This window comes from Zonotrichia albicollis, chromosome 25 (assembly GCF_047830755.1).
Source record: "Zonotrichia albicollis isolate bZonAlb1 chromosome 25, bZonAlb1.hap1, whole genome shotgun sequence".
Taxonomy (NCBI): domain Eukaryota; kingdom Metazoa; phylum Chordata; class Aves; order Passeriformes; family Passerellidae; genus Zonotrichia; species Zonotrichia albicollis.
The window spans coordinates 6,331,774-6,354,196 of record NC_133843.1 but is presented as its reverse complement, the minus strand read 5'-3'; the positions used below and the strand labels follow the sequence as shown (position 1 = coordinate 6,354,196).

At 49.9% G+C, this 22,423-nt stretch overlaps 1 protein-coding gene across 9 annotated transcripts in view; it reads right to left on the bottom strand.

The window, feature by feature from the left end:
• ARHGEF10L (Rho guanine nucleotide exchange factor 10 like) overlaps positions 1 to 18,866 on the bottom strand; it is an 83,628-nt gene extending 64,762 nt beyond the window's left edge. For all 9 annotated transcript variants that reach the window (XM_074558408.1, XM_074558409.1, XM_074558410.1 and 6 more), the window contains exons 1-6: positions 18,685 to 18,866; positions 9,252 to 9,312; positions 3,895 to 4,122; positions 2,571 to 2,598; positions 1,605 to 1,690; positions 57 to 140 (exon numbers count right to left, since the gene is read on the bottom strand). In XM_074558408.1, the coding sequence (XP_074414509.1) occupies positions 57 to 140; positions 1,605 to 1,690; positions 2,571 to 2,598; positions 3,895 to 4,122; positions 9,252 to 9,279 (454 nt within the window). In that variant the 5' untranslated portion in view covers positions 9,280 to 9,312; positions 18,685 to 18,866. The remainder of the gene's footprint in view (positions 1 to 56; positions 141 to 1,604; positions 1,691 to 2,570; positions 2,599 to 3,894; positions 4,123 to 9,251; positions 9,313 to 18,684) is intronic.
• Positions 18,867 to 22,423: the final 3,557 nt, after the last annotated feature.

Genomic DNA, 22,423 nt, shown 5'->3' with positions numbered 1-22,423 from the left:
GGAAAACCGGGAAGAGGCGGATCCCGGCTGGAAAAGCAGGAAGAGCGTTCCCGTACCGTCCTGGTCCACATCCAGGCCCTCGCAGGGAACGTCGTCGTAGATGACCTCGTCCTCCACCTCCGGGAAGGAGAAACGCTCCCCTGGGAACACCGGGATCGGGATTGGGATTGGGATCACGAGCCTGGGATTCCAACACAGCGCAGAAACCTTCCCGAGCCCACCAAGGGTTATCCCAAGGGTTAATCCCAGGAGTTATCCCAGGGTTATCCCGGGGGTTATCCCAGGAATTTAATCCCAGGGGTTATCCAAGGGTTATCCCAAGGGTTAATCCCAGGGGTTTAATCCCAAGGGTTAATCCCAGATGTTTTCCCACGGGTTTAATCCCAGGGGGTTAATCCCAGGGGTTATCCCAGGGGGTTATCCCAGGGGTTTATTCCCAGGGGTTATCCCAAGGGTTAATCCCAGGGGTTTAATCCCAGGGGTTATCCAGGGGTTTATCCCAGGGGTTTCATCCCAGGGTTATCCCGGGGGTTATCCCAGGGGTTTATCCCAGGGGTTTATCCCAGGGTTTAATCCCAGGGGTTTAATCCCAAGGGTTAATCCCAGGGGTTATCCCATGGCTTTAATCCCAGGGATTTAATCCCAGAGGTTGTTATCCGAGGGGGTTATCCCAAGGTTTAATCCCAGGGGTTATCCCAGGGGTTTATTCCCAGGGGTTTAATTCCAGGGGTTATCCTAGGGGTTATCCAGGGGGTTATCCAGGGGTTATCCCAAGGGTTAATCCCAGGGGGTTTCATCCCAGGGGGTTTCATCCCAGGGTTATCCCAGGGGTTATCCCAGGAGTTTAATTCCAGGGGTTTAATCCCAGAGGTTATCCCAGGGGGTTATCCCCAGGTTTAATCCCAGGGGTTATCCCAGGGGTTTATCCCAGGGGTTTATCCCAGGGGATTAATCCCAGGGGTTTAATCCCAAGGGTTAATCCCAGAGGTTATCCCAGGGGTTTATTCCCAGGGGTTTAATTCCAGGGGTTATCCTGGGGGGGTTAATCCCAGGGGTTATCCCAAGGGTTAATCCCAGAGGTTATCCAGGGGTTTAATCTCAAGGGTTAATCCTAGGGGTTTAATCCCAGGGGTTATCCCAGGGTTATCCCAGGGTTTAATCCCAGGGGTTATCCCAAAGGTTGAATCCCAAGGGTTAATCCCAAAGGTTTAATCCCAGGGGTTTAATCCCAGAGGTTATCCCAGGGGTTTATTCCCAGGGATTATCCTGGGGGGTTATCCCAGGGTTTATTCCCAGGGGTTATCCCAAGGTTTAATCCCAAAGGTTTAATCCCAGGGGTTTAATCCCAGGGGTTATCCCAGGAGGTTATTCCAAGGTTATCCAGGGGTTATGGCGGGGATTAATCACAGGTCCCAGGGGTTTAATCCCAGGGGGTTATCCCAAAGGTTGAATCCCAAGGGTTTAATCCCAAAGGTTGAATCCCAAGGGTTGAATCCCAAGGGTTAATCCCAAGGGTTAATCCCAAAGGTTGAATCCCAAGGGTTTAATCCCAAGGGTTAATCCCAAGGGTTAATCCCAAGGGTTTAATCCCAGCCTTTCCCCACCTCTGCAGATGCTCTCCCTCTTCCAGGTGCGGGTCCGGATCTGGGAATCTCCTCCGGCTTCGCCATTGCTCACCTGTGCCGGGATCCTGCGGGAAAAATCCCTCGGGATGGAGGGAAAATCCCCCAGGACTGGGGGCTCCCAAAGCTCCCACCCGCTGTCACCCCCATTCCCACCACAGGAACAAAAGAAGGAATTTTTTTAAGGAATTCCTCCCCCCCTCCGCCCCATCTGCTCCCAGGATTCCCAGGATTTAGGGTGATCCCAGGTTTTTAGGGATGCTCTGCCAACACGCTCAGGGATGATGGAAAAGATCCCAAAATCCCGGAGTTCTCCTGCTCTGGAGCTCCTTGAGATGCAGAGAAACGGAGGGGAAACTGAGGCACGGCAGCGGCCGCGACACCAAACGGAGGGGACGAATCCCAGAGATCCATCGTGGGACACAAAATCCCACCAGAAATCCCGGAATTCCCACCAAAACCTCCTGAAACCCCCCAAAATCCCAGGAGACGCCCTGGAAATCCCACCAGAACCCCCAAAACTCCCAGGAAATGCCCCAAATTCCACCAGAACCCCCAAAATTCCAAAGAAATCCCACTAAATGCCCCAAATTCCACCAGAACCCCCAAAATTCCACAGAAATCCCAGTAAATGCCCCAAATCCCACCAGAACCCCCAAAATTCCACAGAAATCCCACTAAATGCCCCAAATCCCACCAGAACCCCCAAAATTCCACAGAAATCCCACTAAATGCCCCAAATTCCACCAGAACCCCCAAATTCCCTGGAAATCCCACTAAATGCCCCAAATTCCACCAGAAATCCCAAATTCCACAGAAATCCCACTAAATGCCCCAAATCCCACCAGAACCCCCAAAATTCCACAGAAATCCCACTAAATGCCCCAAATCCCACCAGAAATCCCAAATTCCCTGGAAATCCCAGTAAATGCCCCAAATCCCACTCACCCTTCCTGGGTCTCCGGCTCCGGCCCTTCTGCGGGGAAGGAAAGCAAAGAGAAATGGTGTTGGCACCCCGGGATGTACCAGGAATACCGGGAATGAGCAGGAATTCCATACTGGGAATACCGGGAATGAACACAAATTCCACAAGGGAATACTGGGAATTCTGCACTGGGAATGAGCGGGAATTCCACAGGTGGGAATACCGGGAATGAGCAGGAATTCCACATGGGAATACTGGGAATTCTGCACTGGGAATGAGCAGAAATTCCACAAGGGAATACTGGGAATTCTGCACTGGGAATGAGCGGGAATTCCACACTGGGAATACTGGGAATGAACACAAATTCCACAAGGGAATACTGGGAATTCTGCACTGGGAATGAGCAGAAATTCCACAAGGGAATACTGGGAATTCCACGCCAGGAATGAGCGGGAATTCCACACTGGGAATGAGGAGAAATTCCTCTGGGAGTACTGGGAATTCTGCACTCGGAATGAGCGGGAATTCCACACTGGGAATACCGGGAATGAACACAAATTCCACAAGGGAATACTGGGAATTCTGCACTGGGAATGAGCAGAAATTCCACATGGGAATACCAGGAACTCCATACCAGGAATAAGCAGGAGTTTCGTACTGGGAATGAGTGGGACTTCCACACTGGGAATACCAGGAATGAACAGGAATTCCACAAGGGAACACTGGGAATTCTGCACTGGGAATGAGCAGAAATTCCACAAGAGAATACTGGGAATTCCACGCCGGGAATGAGCGGGAATTCCACACTGGGAATACCGGGAATGAACAGGAATTCCACACTGGGAATGAGGAGAAATTCCTCTGGGAGTACTGGGAATTCTGCACTGGGAATGAGCGGGAATTCCACACTGGGAATGAGCAGGAATTCCACAAGGGAATACTGGGAATTCTGCACTGGGAATGAGCAGAAATTCCACAAGGGAATACTGGGAATTCTGCACTGGGAATGAGCGGGAATTCCACACTGGGAATGAGGGGAAATTCCTCCGGGAGTACCGGGAATTCTGCACCAGGAATGAATAGGAATTCCACATGGGAATACTGGGAATTCCACACCGGGAATGAGCAGGAATTCCATACTGGTTTAACTGGGAATTCCACACTGGGAATGACCAGGAATTCCACAAGGGAATACTGGGAACTCCATACCAGGGATAAGCAGGAATTCTGCACTGGAAATGAGCAGGAATTCCAGGAATGAACACAAATTCCACAGGGGAACACTGGGAATTCCACGCCGGGAATGAGCGGGAATTCCACACCGGGAACACCGGGACTGCTCCTCACCGGAGCTGGGCGGGCGCCGCCGGCGCGGGGGCGCCTGGAGAGCGACGTCAGCACCGGGATCGGCTCCAGGATCAACTCCGGGATCGGCTCCCGAATCCGAGTCCTCGTCCTCCCCTTCCTCCTCCTCCTCCTCCTCCTCCTCCTCCTCCTCCTCCTCGCTGTCCTCGAAGGCGAAGGCCCGGCCCAGCTCCTCCATCCCCGCGGGGCCGGCGGGATCCGGGGGAGATCCTGCAGGGAATGGGCACGGAAAACATGGAATGGGCACGGGAGAGAGGGAAACGGGGATGGGGAGGGATGGGAAAGGGATGGAGGGAAAAAAGGGATGGATGGAGGAAAAACAGGGATGGATGGAGGAAAAACAGGGATGGAGAAAAAGAGGGAGAGAGGAAAAAAGGGATGGAGGAAAAAAGGGATGGGAGAAAAAAGGGATGGGAGAAAAAAGGGATGGAGGAGAAAAGGAGTGGATGGGAAAAAGGGATGGATGGAGGAAAAACAGGGATGGGGAAAAAGAAGGAGAGAGGAAAAAGGGATGGAGGAAAAAAGGGAGGGAGGCAAAAAGGGATGGATGGATGGATGGATGGATGGATGGATGGATGGATGGATGGATGATGGATGATGGATGGATGGAAAAAAAAGGAGGGAGGAAAAAAGGGATGGATGAAAAAAAGGGATAGAGAAAAAGAAGGGATAGAGGAATAAAGGGATGGAGGGAAAAAAGGGATGGATGGAGAAAAAAGGGATGGAGGGAAAAAAAGGATGGATAAAAAAGGGATGGAGGGAAAAAAGGGATGGAGAAAAAAGGGATGGAGAAAAAGAGGGAGAGAGGAAAAAAGGGATGGAGGGAAAAAGAAAGGGAGGGAAAAAAGGGATGGATGGATGGAGAAAAAAGGGATGGAGGGAAAAAAAGGGATGGATGGAGGAAAAGGGATGGATGGAAAAAAGGGATGGAGAAAAAGAAGGGATAGAGGAATAAAGGGATGGATGGAGGAAAAGGGATGGAGGGAAAAAGGGATGGATGGAACAAAGGGATGGAGGAAAAAAGGAGTGGATGGAAAAAAGGGGTGGAGGAAAAAAAGGGATGGATGGAAATAAGGGATGGATGGAGGAAAAGGGATGGAGGGAAAAAAGGGATGGATGGGAAAAATAGATGGAAAAAAAGGGATGGATGGATGGATGGATGGATGGATGGATGATGGATGGATGATGGATGGATGGATGATGGATGGATGGATGGATGGATGGATGGATGGATGGATGGATGGATGGATGGATGATGGATGGATGGATGGATGGAGAAAAAAAAGGGATGGATGGAAATAAAGGGATGGAGGGAAAAAAGAGACAAAGGAGGGAGAAGGAGGATGCAGGAGATGGAGGACATGGAAAAGGGGATGGAGGAAATGGAGGAGATGGAAAAAGGGAGGTGGAAAAGGGGTTGGAGACAAAGTGGGAGGGAGAAGGAGGTGGAGGAAGAGGAGGAGGATGAAGGGAAAGGGGAGGGAGGAGACAGAGGAGGGAGATGGAGAAAGAGGAGGGGAAAAAGGGATGGAGGAGGAGAATGGGGATGGAGAAATCCGGGAAGGGAGATGGAAATGGAGGATGGAAAAGGGGACAGAGGAGAGGGAAGAGGAAGGGGGATGGAGGAGGAGGAAGAAGGAAAAGGGGATGAAGGAGGAGGAAGAAGGGAAGGGGGATGGAGGAGATGGAGGAGATGGAAAAAGGGAGGTGGAAAAGGGGTTGGAGATAAAGTGGGAGGGAGAAGGAGGTGGAGGAAGAGGAGGAGGATGAAGGGGGATTGAGATGGAGGAGGAAGGAAAAGGGGATGGAGGAGATGGAGGGGAATGGGGCAGAGATGGAGGAGGAAGAGGAGGAAGGAGGGGATGGAGACGGAGGGGGCAAAATGGATGGGGGAAAGGAAAACGAGAAGGGAGATGGAGGTGGAGGAGGGAGAAAAAAATGGGAAGGAGGGGGAGAATGGGGATGGAAAAATCAGGGAAGGGGGATGGAAAGGGAGGATGGAAAAGGGGAAGGGACGGAGGAGGAAAAGGGGGATTGGCACCATGGAGTCAGGAATGACACAGAATCCAGGCCAGAAGCCCTCAGTTTATTGGAACCCCTTTTTATACCGTGGTCTCAAAATATTATAAAAATATATATATAAATATATATATAAATATATATATATAAATATATATAGAGAGAGAGAGAGAGAGAAAGAGAGATATAGATATAGATATAGATATAGATATAGATATAGATATAGATATAGATATAGATATAGATATAGATATAGATGTAGAGATATATATATATATAGTATAAATATAATTTTATAATATTTTGAGACCAGGGTATAAAATATAATTTTATATCATTTTTATACCCTACCCTCAAAATCCCTCGTCTGGTGCACCTGATTGGCCACTTCATTAACACATGAGCGGCTAATTAATGAGACCCCTTTGGGGTGAACACCTCCCCAGGAAAAGAGCTCGCTCCAAACACCCCCTGCAGGATTTTTTTACCGTTTATTTACAATTCCTTCTCCCTCAAAGTTCCCAGGTGGATCCATGGGAAAGCTCATCCGGCTTTGCCTCTCTGTCACATCCACAGGGGAGGGAGGAGAGGGAAAAGGGGCCCGGGAATGGAGGGAAAGGGGAGGGAAAACGGGAGAATGGCAGGGAATCAGGAAACCAGGGAAACGGGGAAATGGGGAATCAGAGAACAGGGAAATGGGGAATTAGGGAATCAGGGAACAAGGAAATAAATAGGGAATCAGGGAACAAGGAAATAGGGAAATAGGGAATCAGGGAAATAGGGAATCAGGGAGCATGGAAATAGGGAACAGGGAACTAGGGAAATAGGGGAACAGGGAAATAGGGAACCAGGGAAATAAATACGGAATCAGGGAACAGGGAAACAGGGAAATAGGGAACCAGGGAAATAGGGAATTGGGGAATCAGGGAATCGGGGAAATAGGGAAACAGGGAAATGGGGAATCAGAGAACAGGGAAATAAATAGGGAATCAGGGAACAAGGAAATAGGGAATCAGGGAGCAGGGAAATAGAGAAATAGGGAATTAGGCAACCAGGGAAATAGGGAAATGGGGAAATAGGGACAGGGAAATAAATAGGGAATCAGGGAACAAGGAAATAGGGAAAAGGGAACTAGGGAAATAGGGGAACAGGGAAATAGGGAACCAGGGAAACAAATACGGAATCAGGGAATTAGGGAATCGGGGAATCAGGGAAACAGGGAATCAGGGAAATAGGGAATCAGGGAAATAAGGGAATCAGGGAAATAGGGACAGGGAAATAAATAGGGAATCAGGGAACAAGGAAATAGGGAATCAGGGAAATAGGGAATTAGGGAATCAGGGAATCAGGGAAATGGGGGAACAGGGAAATAGGGAACCAGGGAAATAAATACAGAATCAGGGAAACAGGGAAATAAGGAATCAGGGAAATAAGGGAACAGGGAAATTTGGGAAACAGGAGAACAGGGAAATAGGGAACCAGGGAAATAGGGAATCAGGGAATCGGGGAAATAGGGAAACAGGGAAATGGGGAATCAGAGAACAGGGAAATAGGGGCACAGGGAAATAGGGACAGGGAAATAAATAGGGAATCAGGGAACAAGGAAATAGGGAATCAGAGAAATAAGGGATTAGGGAATCAGGGAAATCAGGGAATCAGGGAAATGGGGACAGGGAAATAGGGAATCAGGGAATCAGTGAATTGGGGAAATAGGGACAGGGAAATATGGAATTAGGGAATCGGGGAAATTAGGGAATCAGGGAAATAGGGAATTAGGGATTCAGGGAAATGGGGACAGGGAAATAGGGAATTAAGGAAACAGGGAAATAGGGAATTAAGGAAACAGGGAAATAGGGACAGGGAAATAGGGACAGGGAAATAAATAGGGAATCAGGGAACAAGGAAATAGGGAATCAGGGAAATAAGGGATTAGGGAATCAGGGAAATAGGGAATTAGAGAATCAGGGAAATTAGGGAATCAGGGAAATGGGAAACAGGGAAAAGGGAACTAGGGAAATAGGGGAACAGGGAAATAGGGAACCAGGGAAATAAATACGGAATCAGGGAAACAGGGAAATAAGGAATCAGGGAAATAAGGGAACAGGGAAATTTGGGAAACAGGAGAACAGGGAAATAGGGAACCAGGGAAATAGGGAATCAGGGAAATAAGGGATTAGGGAATCGGGGAAATTAGGGAATCAAGGAAATGGGGAAAGGGAAATAGGGAATCAGGGAATCAGTGAATTGGGGAAATAGGGACAGGGAAATGTGGAATTAGGGAATCAGGGAAATAGGGAATTAGGGAATCAGGGAAATGGGGACAGGGAAATAGGGAATCAGGGAGTAGGGAAACAGGGAAATAGGGAATTAGGGAAACGGGGAAATAGGGACAGGGAAATAAACAGGGAATCAGGGAAAAAGGAAATAGGGAATCAGGGAAATAGGGAATTAGGGAATCAGGGAAATTAGGGAATCAGGGAAATAGGGAATTAGGGAATCAGGGAAATAGGGGAACAGGGAAATAGGGAACCAGGGAAATAAATACGGAATAAGGGAACAGGGAAACAGGGAAATAGGGAAAAGGGAAATAAGGGAACAGGGAAATTGGGAAACAGGAGAACAGGGAAATAGGGAACCAGGGAATCAGGGAAATAGGGAAACAGGGAATCAGGCAATCAGGGAATCGGGGAAATAGGGACAGGTAAATAGGGAATCAGGGAAATAGATAGGGAATCAGAGAACAGGGAAACAGGGAAATAGGGAATCAGGGAAATAGGGACAGAGAAATAGGGGAATGGGGAATCAGGGAACAGGGAAATAGGGAATCAGGGAAATAGGGAAAGAGGGAATCGGGGAAATTGGGATAGGGAAATAGGGGAATGAGGAATCAGGGAACAGGGAAATAGGGAAACAGGGAATCAGGCAACCACAGAAATAGGGACAGGGAAAAGGGGAATCAGGGAAAAGGGGAATGAGGGAACAGGGACAGGGAAACAGGGAAACAGGGAAATATGAATCCGGGAATGGGGAACTAGGGAATCAGGGAAACAGGGAAAGAGGAAATTGGGGAAACTGAGACAGGGAAATAGGGAATCAGGGAGCAGGGAAACAGGGACAGGGAACAGCACCGGCAGCCCCCAGATCCCAGATCCCTCCGTGTTTTCCCAATCCCGAGAGGCTCCAGCCGGGATATCCGGGATACCCTGGGTGCTGCTCCCTCCTTCCCACCCCGGGCTGGCCATCCCAAAATCCCAAAATTCCCAAAATTCCCAAAAATTCCCCAAAATTTCCCAAATTCCCGAGGCCGAGGCTGACAGTACCTACTGCGGGCGGGGGGGGCGAGGCCATGGCGGGGGGGGCTCAGCTGCTCCAGGGGCGTTCCTGCGGAAAACAGGGAAAAGGGTTGGGAAAAATGGGAAAAAAGGGTTGGGAAAACAGGGAAAAAGGGTTGGGGAAAATGGGAAAAAGGGTTGGGAAAAATGGGAAAAAGGGTTGGGGAAAAAGGGATGGGAAAGGGGAAAAAGGGTTGGGAAAAATGGGAAAAAAGGGTTGGGAAAAATGGGAAAAAGGGTTGGGAAAAATGGGAAAAAGGGTTGGGGAAAATGGGAAAAAAGGGATGGGAAAATGGGAAAAAAGGGTTGGGAAAGGGGGAAAAAGGGTTGGGAAAAATGGGAAAAAGGGTTGGGAAAATGGGAAAAAGGGTTGGGAAAAATGGGAAAAAGGGTTGGGAAAATGGGAAAAAAGGTTGGGAAAATGGGAAAAAAGGGTTGGGAAAAATGGGAAAAAGGGTTGGGAAATGGGAAAAAGGGTTGGGAAATGGGAAAAAGGGTTGGGAAAATGGGAAAAAAGGGTTGGGAAAAATGGGAAAAAGGGTTGGGAAAAATGGGAAAAAGGGTTGGGAAATGGGAAAAAGGGTTGGGAAAAAGGGTTGGGAAAAATGGGAAAAGGGGTTGGGGAAAATGGGAAAAAGGGTTGGGAAAAATGGGAAAAAGGGTTGGGAAACAGGGAAAAGGGGATGGGAAATGGGGAAAAGGGTTGGGAAAGGGGAAAAAGGGTTGGGAAAATGGGAAAAGGGGTTGGGAAAAATGGGAAAAAAGGGTTGGGAAATGGGGAAAAGGGTTGGGAAAATGGGGAAAAGGGGTTGGGAAAAATGGGAAAAAAGGGTTGGGAAAATGGGAAAAAGGGTTGGGAAAATGGGAAAAAGGGTTGGGAAAAATGGGAAAAAAGGGTTGGAAAAGGGTTGGGAAAGGGGGGAAAAAAGGGTTGGGAAAGGGGGAAAAGGGTTGGGAAAATGGGAAAAAGGGTTGGAAAAGGGTTGGGAAAGGGGGGAAAAAAGAGCTGGAAAAGGGTTTGGAAAAAGGGGAAACGGGGCTGGGGAAAAGGGCTGGAAAAGGGTTGGGAAAAGGGGAAAAGGGTTGGAAAAGGGGGAAAAAAGGTTGGGAAAAAGGGTTGAGAAAGAGGGGAAAGGGTTGGAAAAGGGTTTGGAAAACGCGGGGGAAAAGGGTTGGGAAAAGGTTGGGAAAGGGGAAAAAGGTTGGAAAAAAGGGTTGGGAAGGGGGGAAAAAAGGGTGGGGAAAAGGGTTGGGAGGAAAAGAGCTGGAAAAGGGTTGGGAAAGGGGGGAAAGGGTTGGAAAAGGAGGAAAGGGTGGGGAAAAGAGGTTGGGGAAGGGGTTGGAGGGGTTGGAAAAGGGTTGGGAAAAAGGGCTGGAAAAAGGGTTGGGAAAAGGGGAAAAGGGGTTGGGAAAGGGGCTCAAAAAGGATTGGGAGGAAAAGGGTTGGAAAAGAGGATTGGAAAGGGGGGGAAAAGGGGTTGGAAAAGCGTTGGGAAAGGGGGAAAACGGGTTGGGAAAACGGGGGGAAAAAGGGTTGGGAAAAGGTTGGGAAAGGGGAAAAAGGCTGGAAAAAAGGGTTGGGAAGGGGGGAAAAAGGGCTGGAAAAGGGTTGGGAAAGGGGTTGGAAAAGGGTTGGGAAAAAGGGCTGGAAAAAGGGTTGGAGAAAAGGGGAAAAGGGGTTGGGAAAGGGCTCAGAAAGGGTTGGAAAAGAGTTGGGAAAAAGGATTGGAAAAGGGGGGAAAAGGGGTTGGAAAAGGGGGAAAAGGTTCGGAAAGGGGAGAAGGGTTGGAAAAGGTTTGGAAAAGGGGGAAGAAGGGTTGTGAAAGGATTGGATCAGCCCCAATCCCAGCTTGGAAAGGACCGGGAGGCTCCGGCTCGGGCAGGGAGCTGGGATTTATCCCGGGAATTGTGGATCCAGCCGGGATCGATGCCGGGATCGATGGAGCATCCGCCCGGAACCGAGGGCGCCCGGAGGGCACCGGGAAGGGCAGAGCCTTGGGATGATCCCGAGGGATGATCCCAGGAAAAAGATGGAACTTTCCCTCCTGGAATTGCTTTCCTGCAGGGGGAACCTCTCCTGGGTCACCCCACCTGGGAATCCTCCCTGTGGATGCCAAGGGAGATGGAAATTCAGGAGATGGATCCGCTGAAAACCAGGAGATCGATCCACAAAAAAATGGGAGAGGAATCCCCAAAAACTGGGAGGAAATATCCCCAAAAAACCCGAGATGAATCCACAAAAAACCCCCAGATGAATCCACAAAAAATTGGGAGAAGAATCCCCAAAAACCAGGAGAAAAATCCCAAAAAAGGAGACAAATACACAAAAATATCCAGATCAATCCACAGAAAAATGGGAGAAGAATACGCAAAAACTGGGAGAAAAATCCTGAAAAAACCGAGATGAAGCCACAGAAAAAACCCCAATCAATCCACAAAAAAAATGGGAGAATAATCCCCAAAAACTGGGAGGAAAAATCCCGAAAAACCCCAGATGAATCCACAAAAAATTGGGAGAAGAATCCCCAAAAACCGGGAGGAAAAATCCCCAAAAAAGGAGATGAATACACAAAAAAATCCAGATCAATCCACAAAAAAATGGGAGAAGAATCCGCAAAAACCAGGAGAAAAATCCCAAAAAAAGGAGATGAATACACAAAAAAATCCAGATCAATCCACAAAAAAATGGGAGAAGAATCCGCAAAAACCAGGAGAAAAATCCCAAAAAAAGGAGATGAATACACAAAAAAATCCAGATCAATCCACAAAAAATGGGAGAAAAATCCCCAAAAACTGGGAGAAAAATCCCAAAAAACCAAGATTAATCCACAAAAAAAACCCAGATCAATCCACAAAAAAATGGGAGAAAATTTTCCTAAATCCCAGGAGAAGAATTCCCAAAAAAATCAGGAGAAGAATCCCCCAAAACTGGGAGGAAAAATCCCCCCAAAAAAGAGATAAATCCACAAAAGAAAAACCCCAATCAATCCACAAAAAAATGGGAGAAGAATCCCCAAAAAACTGGGAGGAAAAATCCCAAAAAAAATGAGATGAATCCCTAAAAAACCAGGAGAAGAATCCCCCAAAAAACAGGAGAAGAATCCCCAAAATCTGTGCGGAAAAATCCCCAAAAATCCAGATGAATCCACAAAAACCCGGGAGATGAATCCCCAAAAACCAGGACAAGAATTTCCAAAATCCCAGGAGAAGCATCCAGAAAAACCAGGAGAAGAATCCCCAAAATCCCAGGGAAGCTCCGGAACCACAGATTCCCGGGACAACGAGAATTCCCAATTTCTGCAGCTCCAGAAAAAAACCAAAAATTGGGAATCCTCAAGAAAAACAATCCCAGGATTGGGGTCGGGATTGGGATCCGGCCCCTTCCCGCTCCGGGTGGGAATTGTGGCCAATCCCAAATTTATCCAGGGAAAAGGTCACTCCCGTTTGGAGCGCTGAGCTCAGCCCGGCCCGGATTTATCCCAGGCCTCCAAAATAATCCTGGATTGGGATGGATCCAAAGGGAAAAAGGGATGGGAACATCCCAGGAGCAAAACGGATCCCGTGGGATGAGGAAAAATCGGGATCTGTGGGAATGCACAGAGTGGGAAGTGGGAAAATCCATGGGAATGGGGATTCCCAGGAGCTGCTGGGGATCCATGGAAATGAAGTGGGAGAGGAAAATCGGGAAGCAGGAATCCATGGAAATACACTGGGAGAGGAAAATCGGGAAGCAGGAATCCATGGAAATGAAGTGGGAGAGGAAAATCAGGAAGCAGGAATCCATGGAAATTAAGTGGGAGAGGAAAATCGGGAAGCAGGAATCCATGGAAATTAAGTGGGAGAGGAAAATCGGGAAGCAGGAATCCATGGAAATAAACAGGGAAAGGAAAATCGGGATTCAGGATAATCCAGGGATGGGGAATCAGCCCTGGGAATGTGGAGGTTTGGGAGCTGCAGATTTATCCCAGGCCTCCAAAATAATCCTGGATTGGGATGGATCCAAGGGAAAAAGGGATGGGAACATCCCAGGAGCAAAACGGATCCCGTGGGATGAGGAAAAATCGGGATCTGTGGGAATTAACGGGGAGAGGAAAAGCGGGAAGCGGGAAAATCCATGGGAATGGGGATTCCCAGGAGCTGCTGGGGATCCATGGAAATGAAGTGGGAGAGGAAAATTGGGAAGCAGGAATCCATGGAAATGAAGTGGGAGAGGAAAATTGGGAAGCAGAAATCCATGGAAATACACAGGGAGAGGAAAATCGGGAAGCAGAAATCCATGGAAATAAACCGGGAAAGGAAAATTGGGAAGCAGGAATCCATGGAAATAAACAGGGAAAGGAAAATCGGGAAGCAGGAATCCATGGAAATAATTGAGGAGAGGAAAATTGGGAAGCAGAAATCCGTGGAAATGAAGTGGGAGAGGAAAATTGGGAATCAGGAATCCATGGAAATAAACGGGGAAAGGAAAATCGGGATTCAGGATAATCCAGGGATGTGGGGATGTGGAATCAGCCCTGGGAATGTGGAGGTTTGGGAGCTGTGAGGGATCCATGGAAATAAATCAGGAGAGGAAAAACGGGAAGTGGGAAAATCCATGGGAATGGGAGAAGGGAATGGGGAATGGAGATTCCCAGGAGCTGCTGGGGATCCATGGAAATGAAGTGGGAGAGGAAAATCGGGATTCAGGATAATCCAGGAATGGGGAATCAGCCCTGGGAATGTGGAGGTTTGGGAGCTGCAGATTTATCCCAGGCCTCCAAAATAATCCCGGGATTGGGATGGATCCAAGGGGAAAAGGGATGGGAACATCCCAGGAGCAAAACGGATCCCGTGGAATGAGGAAAAATCGGGATCTGTGGGAATTAACAGGGAGAGGAAAAGCGGGAAAATCCAGGGATGGGAGAAGGGAATGGGGAATGGAGATTCCCAGGAGCTGCTGGGGATCCGTGGAAATGAAGTGGGAGAGGAAAATCGGGAAGCAGGAATCCATGGAAATAAACAGGGAAAGGAAAATCGGGATTCAGGATAATCCAGGGATGTGGGGATGGGGAATCAACCCTGGGAATGTGGAAGTTTGGGAGCTGTGAGGGATCCATGGAAATAAATCAGGAGAGGAAAAACGGGAAGTGGGATCCCTGGGGATCCATGGGGATCCATGGGGATCCATGGGGATCCATGGGGATCCATGGGGATCCATGGGGCAGGAAAAGCGGATGCAGGAGCAGCCGAGGATGCTGGGATGGGAACGGAGATTCCCGAGGAGGCGCCGGATCCCAGCCCCGGCCCGGCCCGGCCGCTCCCATCCCGGGGTATTTTTATCCCGGGGTATTTTTATCCCGGGGTATTTTTATCCCTGGCACCGGAGCTGCTGCCTGGGGGAGACGGGGATGGATCCGCCCGGGATCATCCAGGGACCGTCCCAGGATCCAGATCCACCCTGGGGTTATCCCATGGATCTGGATCCATCCCAGGGACCATCCCACAGATCTGGATCCATCCCGGGATCATCCAGGGACCATCCCATGGATTCAGATCCATCCTGGGACCATCCCACAGATCCGGATCCATCTCAGGATCATCCTGAGCCCTTCCCGTGGATAGAGATCCACCCTGGGATCATCCCAGGGATCCAAATCCATCCAGGGACCATCCCAGAGATCCAGATCCACCCTGGGGTTATCCCATTGATCCAGATCCATCCCAGGATCATCCCAGGGACCTGGATCTATCTCGGGACCATCCCAGGGATGTGGATCCGGATCTGCTCTGGGATCATCCCAGGGATCCAAATCCATCCTGAGACCATCCCCTGGATCCGGATCCATCCCAGGATCATCCTGAGCCCTTCCCGTGGATCTGGATCCGCCCTGGGACCATCCCATGGATCCAGATCAATTCCAGGATCATCCCAGGGATGTGGATCCAGATCTGCTCTGGGATCGTCCCAGGGATCCTGATCCATCCCAGGGACCATCCCACAGATCTGGATCCATCCCGGGATCATCCAGGGACCATCCCATGGATTCAGATCCATCCTGGGATCCTCTCAGGGATCCGGATCGATCTCAGGGATCATCCCAGGAATCCGGATCCATCTCAGGACCATCCCAGGGATCCAGATCTGCCCCAGGATCATCCCATGGATCCAGATCCATCTCAGGGATCATCCTGAGCCCTTCCCGTGGATCTGGATCCACCCTGGGATCATCCCAAGGATCCAGATCCATCCTCTCAGGGATCCAGATCCATCTCGGGACCATCCCAGGGATGTGGATCCAGATCCATCCCAGGATCATCCCATGGATCCGGATCCATCTCAGGATCATCCTGAGCCCTTCCCATGGATCGAGATCCGCCCTGGGATCCTCTCAGGGATGTGGATCCGGATCTGCTCTGGGATCGTCCCACAGATCCAGATCCATCCTGGGATCATCCAGGGACCATCCCATGGATTCAGATCCACCCTGGGATCATCCCATGGATCCAGATCCATCCAAGGATCATCCAGGAATCTGGATCCATCCCAGGGATCATCCCATGGATCCAGATCCAACCCAGGATCATCCCAGGGATGTGGATCCAGATCTGCTCTGGGATCGTCCCATGGATCTGGATCCATCCCTGGGATTGGGAACAGTGGGGGGAAAATCCAGGATCCATCCCAGCAGGGAATCTGGGATCCCTTCCAGCAGGAAATCCAGGATCCATCCCAGTGGGATTCGCCAGGAATCGGCCCCGCCCTGCTGCTAATCCCAGGAATAAATAACTGGGAATAAATAAATAATAATCTTCCCCAAAATCCCGTTTATCTTCCCCAAATTCCCCTTCATTTGGCCCCAAAAATTTCCCCTTCTTTTTCCCCAAAATTCCCTTAATTTTCACCAAAATTCCCTTAATTTTTCCATTTCATTACACCCCAACATTTCTTTAATTTACCAAATCAAAATTCCTTCCATTTGTCCCTAAATCCCCTTTATTTGTCCCAAAATTCCCTTTATTCTGGTTACCAACAGGAATTCCCTTTCCCATTCCTGGCTCATCCCAACAGGAAAACCTCTGGATATTGGGATTTGGGGTGGGAATGGGGATTTCTGGGTGGATCCAAGGATTTGGGGTGGGAACAGGGATTTGGGGATGGATCCAGGGATTTGGGGACAGATCTGGGGATTTAGGGCTGGATCCAGGGATTTGGGGCTGGATCCAGGGATTTGGGGACGGATCCAGGGATTTGGGGCGGATTTTTGGGAAGCAGGGGCAGCAAGGAAATCAGGAATGGCTGCGACAGCTCTGCCCACCGGGGAAATCTCTGGATGTGGGAATTTGGGGATGGAAATGGGGATGTGGGGTTGGAAATGGGGATCTGGAGCTGGAAACAGGAATTTGGGGATGGATCCAGGAATTGGGGTCCAAGGATTCGGGGCTGGATCCAGGAATTCGGGGACGGATCCAGGGATTTAGGGCTGGATCTAGAGACTTGGGACTGGACACAGGGATTTGGGGCTATCTCCGGGAATTTTGGGGCTGGATCCATGGATCTGGGGCTGGATCCAGGGATTTTGGGGATGGACCAAAATATCTGGGGCTGGATCCAAGGATTTGGGGCTGGATCCAGGAATCTGGGGCTGGATCCTGCGATTTAGGGCTGGATCCTGCGATTTAGGGACAGATCCAGGGATTTGGGGATGGATCCAAGGATCTGGGGCTGGATCCAGGGATCTGGGGCTGGATCCAGGGATTTTGGGGCTGGATCCAGGGATCTGGGGTGGGATCCAGAAATTTGGGGACGGATCCAGGGATCTGGAGCTGGGTCCTGGGATTTGGGGCTGGAAGCAGGAATTTGGGGATGGATCCAGGGATTTGGGTCCAAGGATTCGGGGCTGGATCCAGGGATTGAGGGCTGGATCTAGAGATTTGGGACTGGACACAGGGATTTGGGGCTATGTCCGGGGATTTTGGGGCTGTCTCCATGGATCTGGGGCTGGATCCATGGGTTTGGGGCTGGATCCAGGAATCTGGGGCTGGGTCCAGGGATTTGGGGCTGGACACAGGGATTTGGGGCTGGATCCAAGGATTTAGGGCTGGATCCATGGATTTGGGGCTGGATCCATGGATCTGGGGCTGGATCCTGCGATTTAGGGCTGGATCCAGGGATTCGGGGACGGATCCAGGGATCTGGGACTGGATCCAAGGATTTGGGGCTGGATCCAGGAATCTGGGGATGGAAACAGGGATTTGGGGCTGGATCCAGAAATTTTGGGAACGGATCCAGGGATCTGGAGCTGGGTCCAGAGATTTGGGGCTGGAAGCAGGAATTTTGGGGATGGACCAAGATATCTGGGGCTGGATCCAAGGATTTGGGGCTGGGAACAGGAATTTGGGGACGGATCCAGGGATTGAGGGCTGGATCTAGAGATTTGGGACTGGAAACAGGGATTTGGGGCTATCTCCGGGAATTTTGGGGCTGGATCCATGGATCTGGGGATGGAACCAGGGATTTAGGGCTGGATCCATGGATCTGGGGCTGGATCCATGGATTTGGGGCTGGATCCATGGATTCGGGGCTGGATCCATGGGTTTGGGCTGGATCCATGGATTTGGGGCTGGGTCAAGGGATTTGGGGCTGGAAACAGGAATTTGGGGATGGATCCAGGGATTTAGGGCTGGATCTAGTGATTTGGGGCTGGACACAGGGATTTGGGGCTATCTCCAGGGATTTTGGGGCTGTCTCCAGGGATCTGGGGCTGGATCCATGGATTTGGGGCTGGATCCAGGAATCTGGGGCTGGGAACAGGGATTTGGGGCTGGGAACAGGGATTTGGGGCTGGGAACAGGAATTCGGGGTGGGATCCAGGGATTGAGGGCTGGATCTAGAGACTTGGGGCTGGACACAGGGATTTGGGGCTGTCTCCGGGAATTTTGGGGCTGGATCCAGGGATCTGGGGCTGGATCCTGCGATTTAGGGACAGATCCAGGGATTTGGGGATGGATCCAAGGATTTGGGGCTGGATCCATGGATCTGGGGCTGGATCCATGGATTTGGGGCTGGATCCAGGAATCTGGGGATGGAAACAGGGATTTGGGGATGGATTCAGGGATTCGGGGCTGTCTCCAGGGATCTGGATCCATGGGTTTGGGCTGGATCCATGGGTTTGGGGCTGGATCCATGGATTTGGGGCTGTTGGGGCTGTCTCCAGGGATTTTGGGGCTGGATCCATGGATTCGGGGCTGGATCCATGGATCTGGGGCTGGGTTTTCGGGAAGCGGGGGCGCCAGGCAAAGCGGGGCCGGCCGGGGCGGAGAGCGGCCGGGAAAAGCGCTGGAAATTGGGGGGCTCCGGGGGCTGCGGGGGCTCCGGGGGCTCCGGGGGCTCCGGGGGCGGATCCCGGCGGGATCCCGGGTTCGGGGTTCGGGAATGCCTGACCTGGGCAGGCCGCGGCCGCCGCTCGGTGTCCGCATGGGCCGGGGGGCGCCGATCCCGCCGGGGCTCTGCCGGTACCGGCGCTGGGCCCGCGATCCCCGAACGGCGCCGGGAGCGCCGGGCCCGGCCCGGAGCCGCTGCCAGCGGAGCGAGGGATGCCGGGATTTGGGAATCATCGCTTCCCTCCTCCCCTTCCTCCTCCTCCTCCTCCTCCTCCTCCTTTCCTGCCTTTCCCCTTCCTGCTCTTCCCGCTTCTCCTGCTCGGCCTCCGCCGCTTCTCCGCCTCTGCCCGCTCCGCTTTTTCCTCCTTTTCCTCCTTTTCCTGCTTTTCCTCCTTTTCGTGGTTCTTCTGCTTTTCCTTCTCTTTTTCCATCTTTTCCTCCTCCTCCTCCTTTTTCTGCTTTCCCTGCTCCTCTTTTTCCTTTTTTTCCTCCTTTTCCTTCTGCTATTTTTCCTCCTTTTCCTCCTTCTCCTCTTTTTCCTCTTTTTCCTCTTTTTCCTCCTTTTCCTCCTTTTCCTGCTTTTCCTCCTTTTTGTGGTTCTTCTGCTTTTCCTTCTCTTTTTGCTTCTTTTCCTTCTCCTCCGCCTTTTCCTGCTTTCCCTGCTCCTCTTTTTCCTCCTTTTCCTTCTGCTATTTTTCCTGCTTTTCCTCCTTCTCCTCTTTTTCCTCTTTTTCCTTCTCCTCTTTTTTCCTCCTTTTCCTCCTCCTCCTCTTCCTGTTCCTCTTTTCCCTTCTCTTTCCTTTCCAGCTTTTCCTCTTTTTCCTCATTTTCCTGCTTTTCCTCTTCCTCTTTTTCCTCCTTTTCCTCCTTTTCCTGCTTTTCCTCCTTTTCGTGGTTCTTCTGCTTTTCCTTCTCTTTTTCCTTCTTTTCCTCCTCCTCCTTTTCCTCCTTTTCCTTCTCCTCTTTTTCCTCCTTTCTTCTTTTTCCTTCTCCTCCTTTTCCTCCTTTTCCTCCTCTTTTCCTGCTTTTCCTGCTCCTCCTTTTCATGCTTCTTCTGCTTTTCCTTCTCCTCTTTTTCCTCTTTTTCCTCCTTTTCCTCATTTTCCTATTTTTCCTCCTCTTTTCTTGCTCCCACTTTTCCTGCTCCTCCTTTTCGTGCTTCTTCTCCTTTTCCTTTTCCTCTTTTTCCTCCTTCTTTTCCTTCTCTTCCCTTTCCTCCTTTTCCTGCTTTTCCTGCTCCTCTTTTTCCTTCTCTTCCCTTTCCAGCTTTTCCTCTTTTTCCTCTTTTTCCTCCTTTTCCTCCTCCCTCTTTTCCCACTTTCCTTCCTTTCCTGCTTTTCCCACTTTCCCAGTTTTTAGGAGGGAAACCCTTTCCCAGATTATTTTTGGGAAGCAGCAAAAGCGAGCATGGGGCTTCATGAAATAAAGGAAATTTTCCTGAGATTTTTGGGAATTAAAGCGATTTTTCCTGATTTTCCCTATTTTTTTTTTTTTCTTCCGAGAATTAAAGTGATTTTTTTTTCTGGATTTTTTTTTTTCCCCTGGGATAAAAATGAATTTTCCAGGGGTTTTTGGGGTTTTTTTTTTCTGGGAATTAGAATGTTTTTCCTGGAGCTTTTTCCAGGGATTTAAAGTGATTTTTCTGAAGGTTTTTTCTTGGAAATAAAGTGAATTTTCCTGGTTATTTTTGTTGTTGGTTTTGTTGTTGTTGTTAATTTTTAAGGGATTTAGAGAGTCTTTTTATTTTGTTCTTTTTTCCCCAGAAATTAAAATTATTTTTCCGGCGGTTTTTTTCTGGGATTTACAGTGATTTTTCTGGGAATTAAAGTGATTTTTCTGGAGTTTTATCCCGGGATTTACAGTTATTATTCCTATGATTTACAGTTATTTTCCCCCAGATTTACACTGATTTTCTGGCAGTTTTTTGGGAATTAAAAGTGAATATTCTGGAATATTTTTTCCTGGGAATTACAGTGATTTTTCCTGGCATTTACAGTGATTTTCCCCCAGATTTACACAATTTTATTTTTGGGATCCAGCCCTTTTCCTGCAGTTATTTTATTAGGATCCCACCGTTTCCCACAGGTTTGGTGGGTTTTTTTGGGATCCAACATTTCCTGCAGCTTTTTGGGGCAGATCCAACCCTTTCCCATTGTTTGGTTTTTTGGGGTTTTTTTGGGATCCAATCCTTTCCCATTGTTTGGTTTTTTTGGGATCCAACCTTTTCCCATTGTTTGGTTTTTTCGGGATCCAATCCTTTCCCATTGTTTGGTTTTTTTGGGATCCAACACTTTGCCATTGTTTGGTTTTTTGGGGTTTTTTTGGGATCCAACCCTTTCCCAGCGGTTTTTTTTTTGGGGGATCCAACCCTTTCCTGCAGCTTTTTGGGGCAGATCCAACCCTTTCCCATTATTTGGTTTTTTGGGGTTTTTTTAGGATCCAACCCTTTCCCTCAGGTCTTTCCTTGGGATCCAACCCTTTCCCAGCGGTTTTTTTTTTTGGGATCCAACCCTTTCCCATTGTTTGGTTTTTTGGGGTTTTTTTGGGATCCAACCTTTTCCCACAGCATTTCTTTTTGGGATCCAATCCTTTCCCTCAGGTTTTTTTTTAGGATCCAACCCTTTCCTACAGTTTTTTTGGGGGGGATCCAACCCTTTCCCAGCGGTTTTTTTTTTGGGGGATCCAACCCTTTCCTGCAGCTTTTTGGGGCAGATCCAACCCTTTCCCATTGTTTGATTTTTTTGGGATCCAGCTCTTTCCCACAGGTGGTTTTTGGGGATCCAAACCTTGCCCGGTGTTTTTTGGGGATCCAACCCTTTCCTGCAGCTTTTTGGGGCAGATCCTTTCCCATTGTTTGGTTTTTTGGGTTTTTTTTGGGATCCAACCCTTTCCCTCAGGTGTTTTTTTGGGATCCAACCCTTTCCTGCACCTTTTTGGGGCAGATCCAACCCTTTCCCACAGTTTTTTTGGGGGATCCAAAACTTTCCTGCAGCTTTTTGGGGCAGATCCAACCCTTTCCCATTGTTTGGTTTTTTTTGGGATCCAGCCCTTTCCCAGCGTTTTTTTTTGGGGATCCAACCCTTTCCCACAGGATTTTTTTGGGGGATCCAACCCTTTCCCAGCGTTTTTTTTGGGATCCAACCCTTTCCTGCAGCTTTTTGGGGCAGATCCAACCCTTCCCTGCCGCTTTCATTTTTCAGATCCAGCCCTTTCCCACAGGTGTTTTTTCGGATCCAAGCACTTCCCGGTGGTTTTTTGGGATCGGGAATGCCCAAACCCCAAAGCCGCCCCTCCAGAGCCCCCCCGGGCGCGCATTCCCGACCCATTCCCGGTGTTCCGTGGCAGAGGAGCTCACCTGGGCCGGGAGGAGCGGGAGCGCCGGGAGCGCGGAGCGGAGCGGCCGGGCCGGGCTCGGGCGGGGCCGGGAGGGAGCGGGGCCGGGGCCGGGGCCGGGGCCGGGCCAGCCTGAAATTCCAGGGGAGCGTTCATGGGAAGCGTTCGTGGGGATCGTTCGTGGGGATCATTCCAGGGGATCATTCCAGGGGTCATTCCAGGGGAGCGTTCATGGGAATCGTTCGTGGGGATCATTCCTGGGGATCATTCCAGGGGGTGATTCCAGGAGATCGTTCCTGGGGATCATTCCAGGGGGTCATTCTTGGGGATCATTCCAGGGGATTGGTCCAAGGGATCATTCCAGAGGATCATTCATGGGAATAGTTCGTGGGGATCACTCCAGGGGATCATTCCAGGGGATCGTTCATGGGGATGATTCCAGGGGATTGGTCCAGGGGATGATTCCA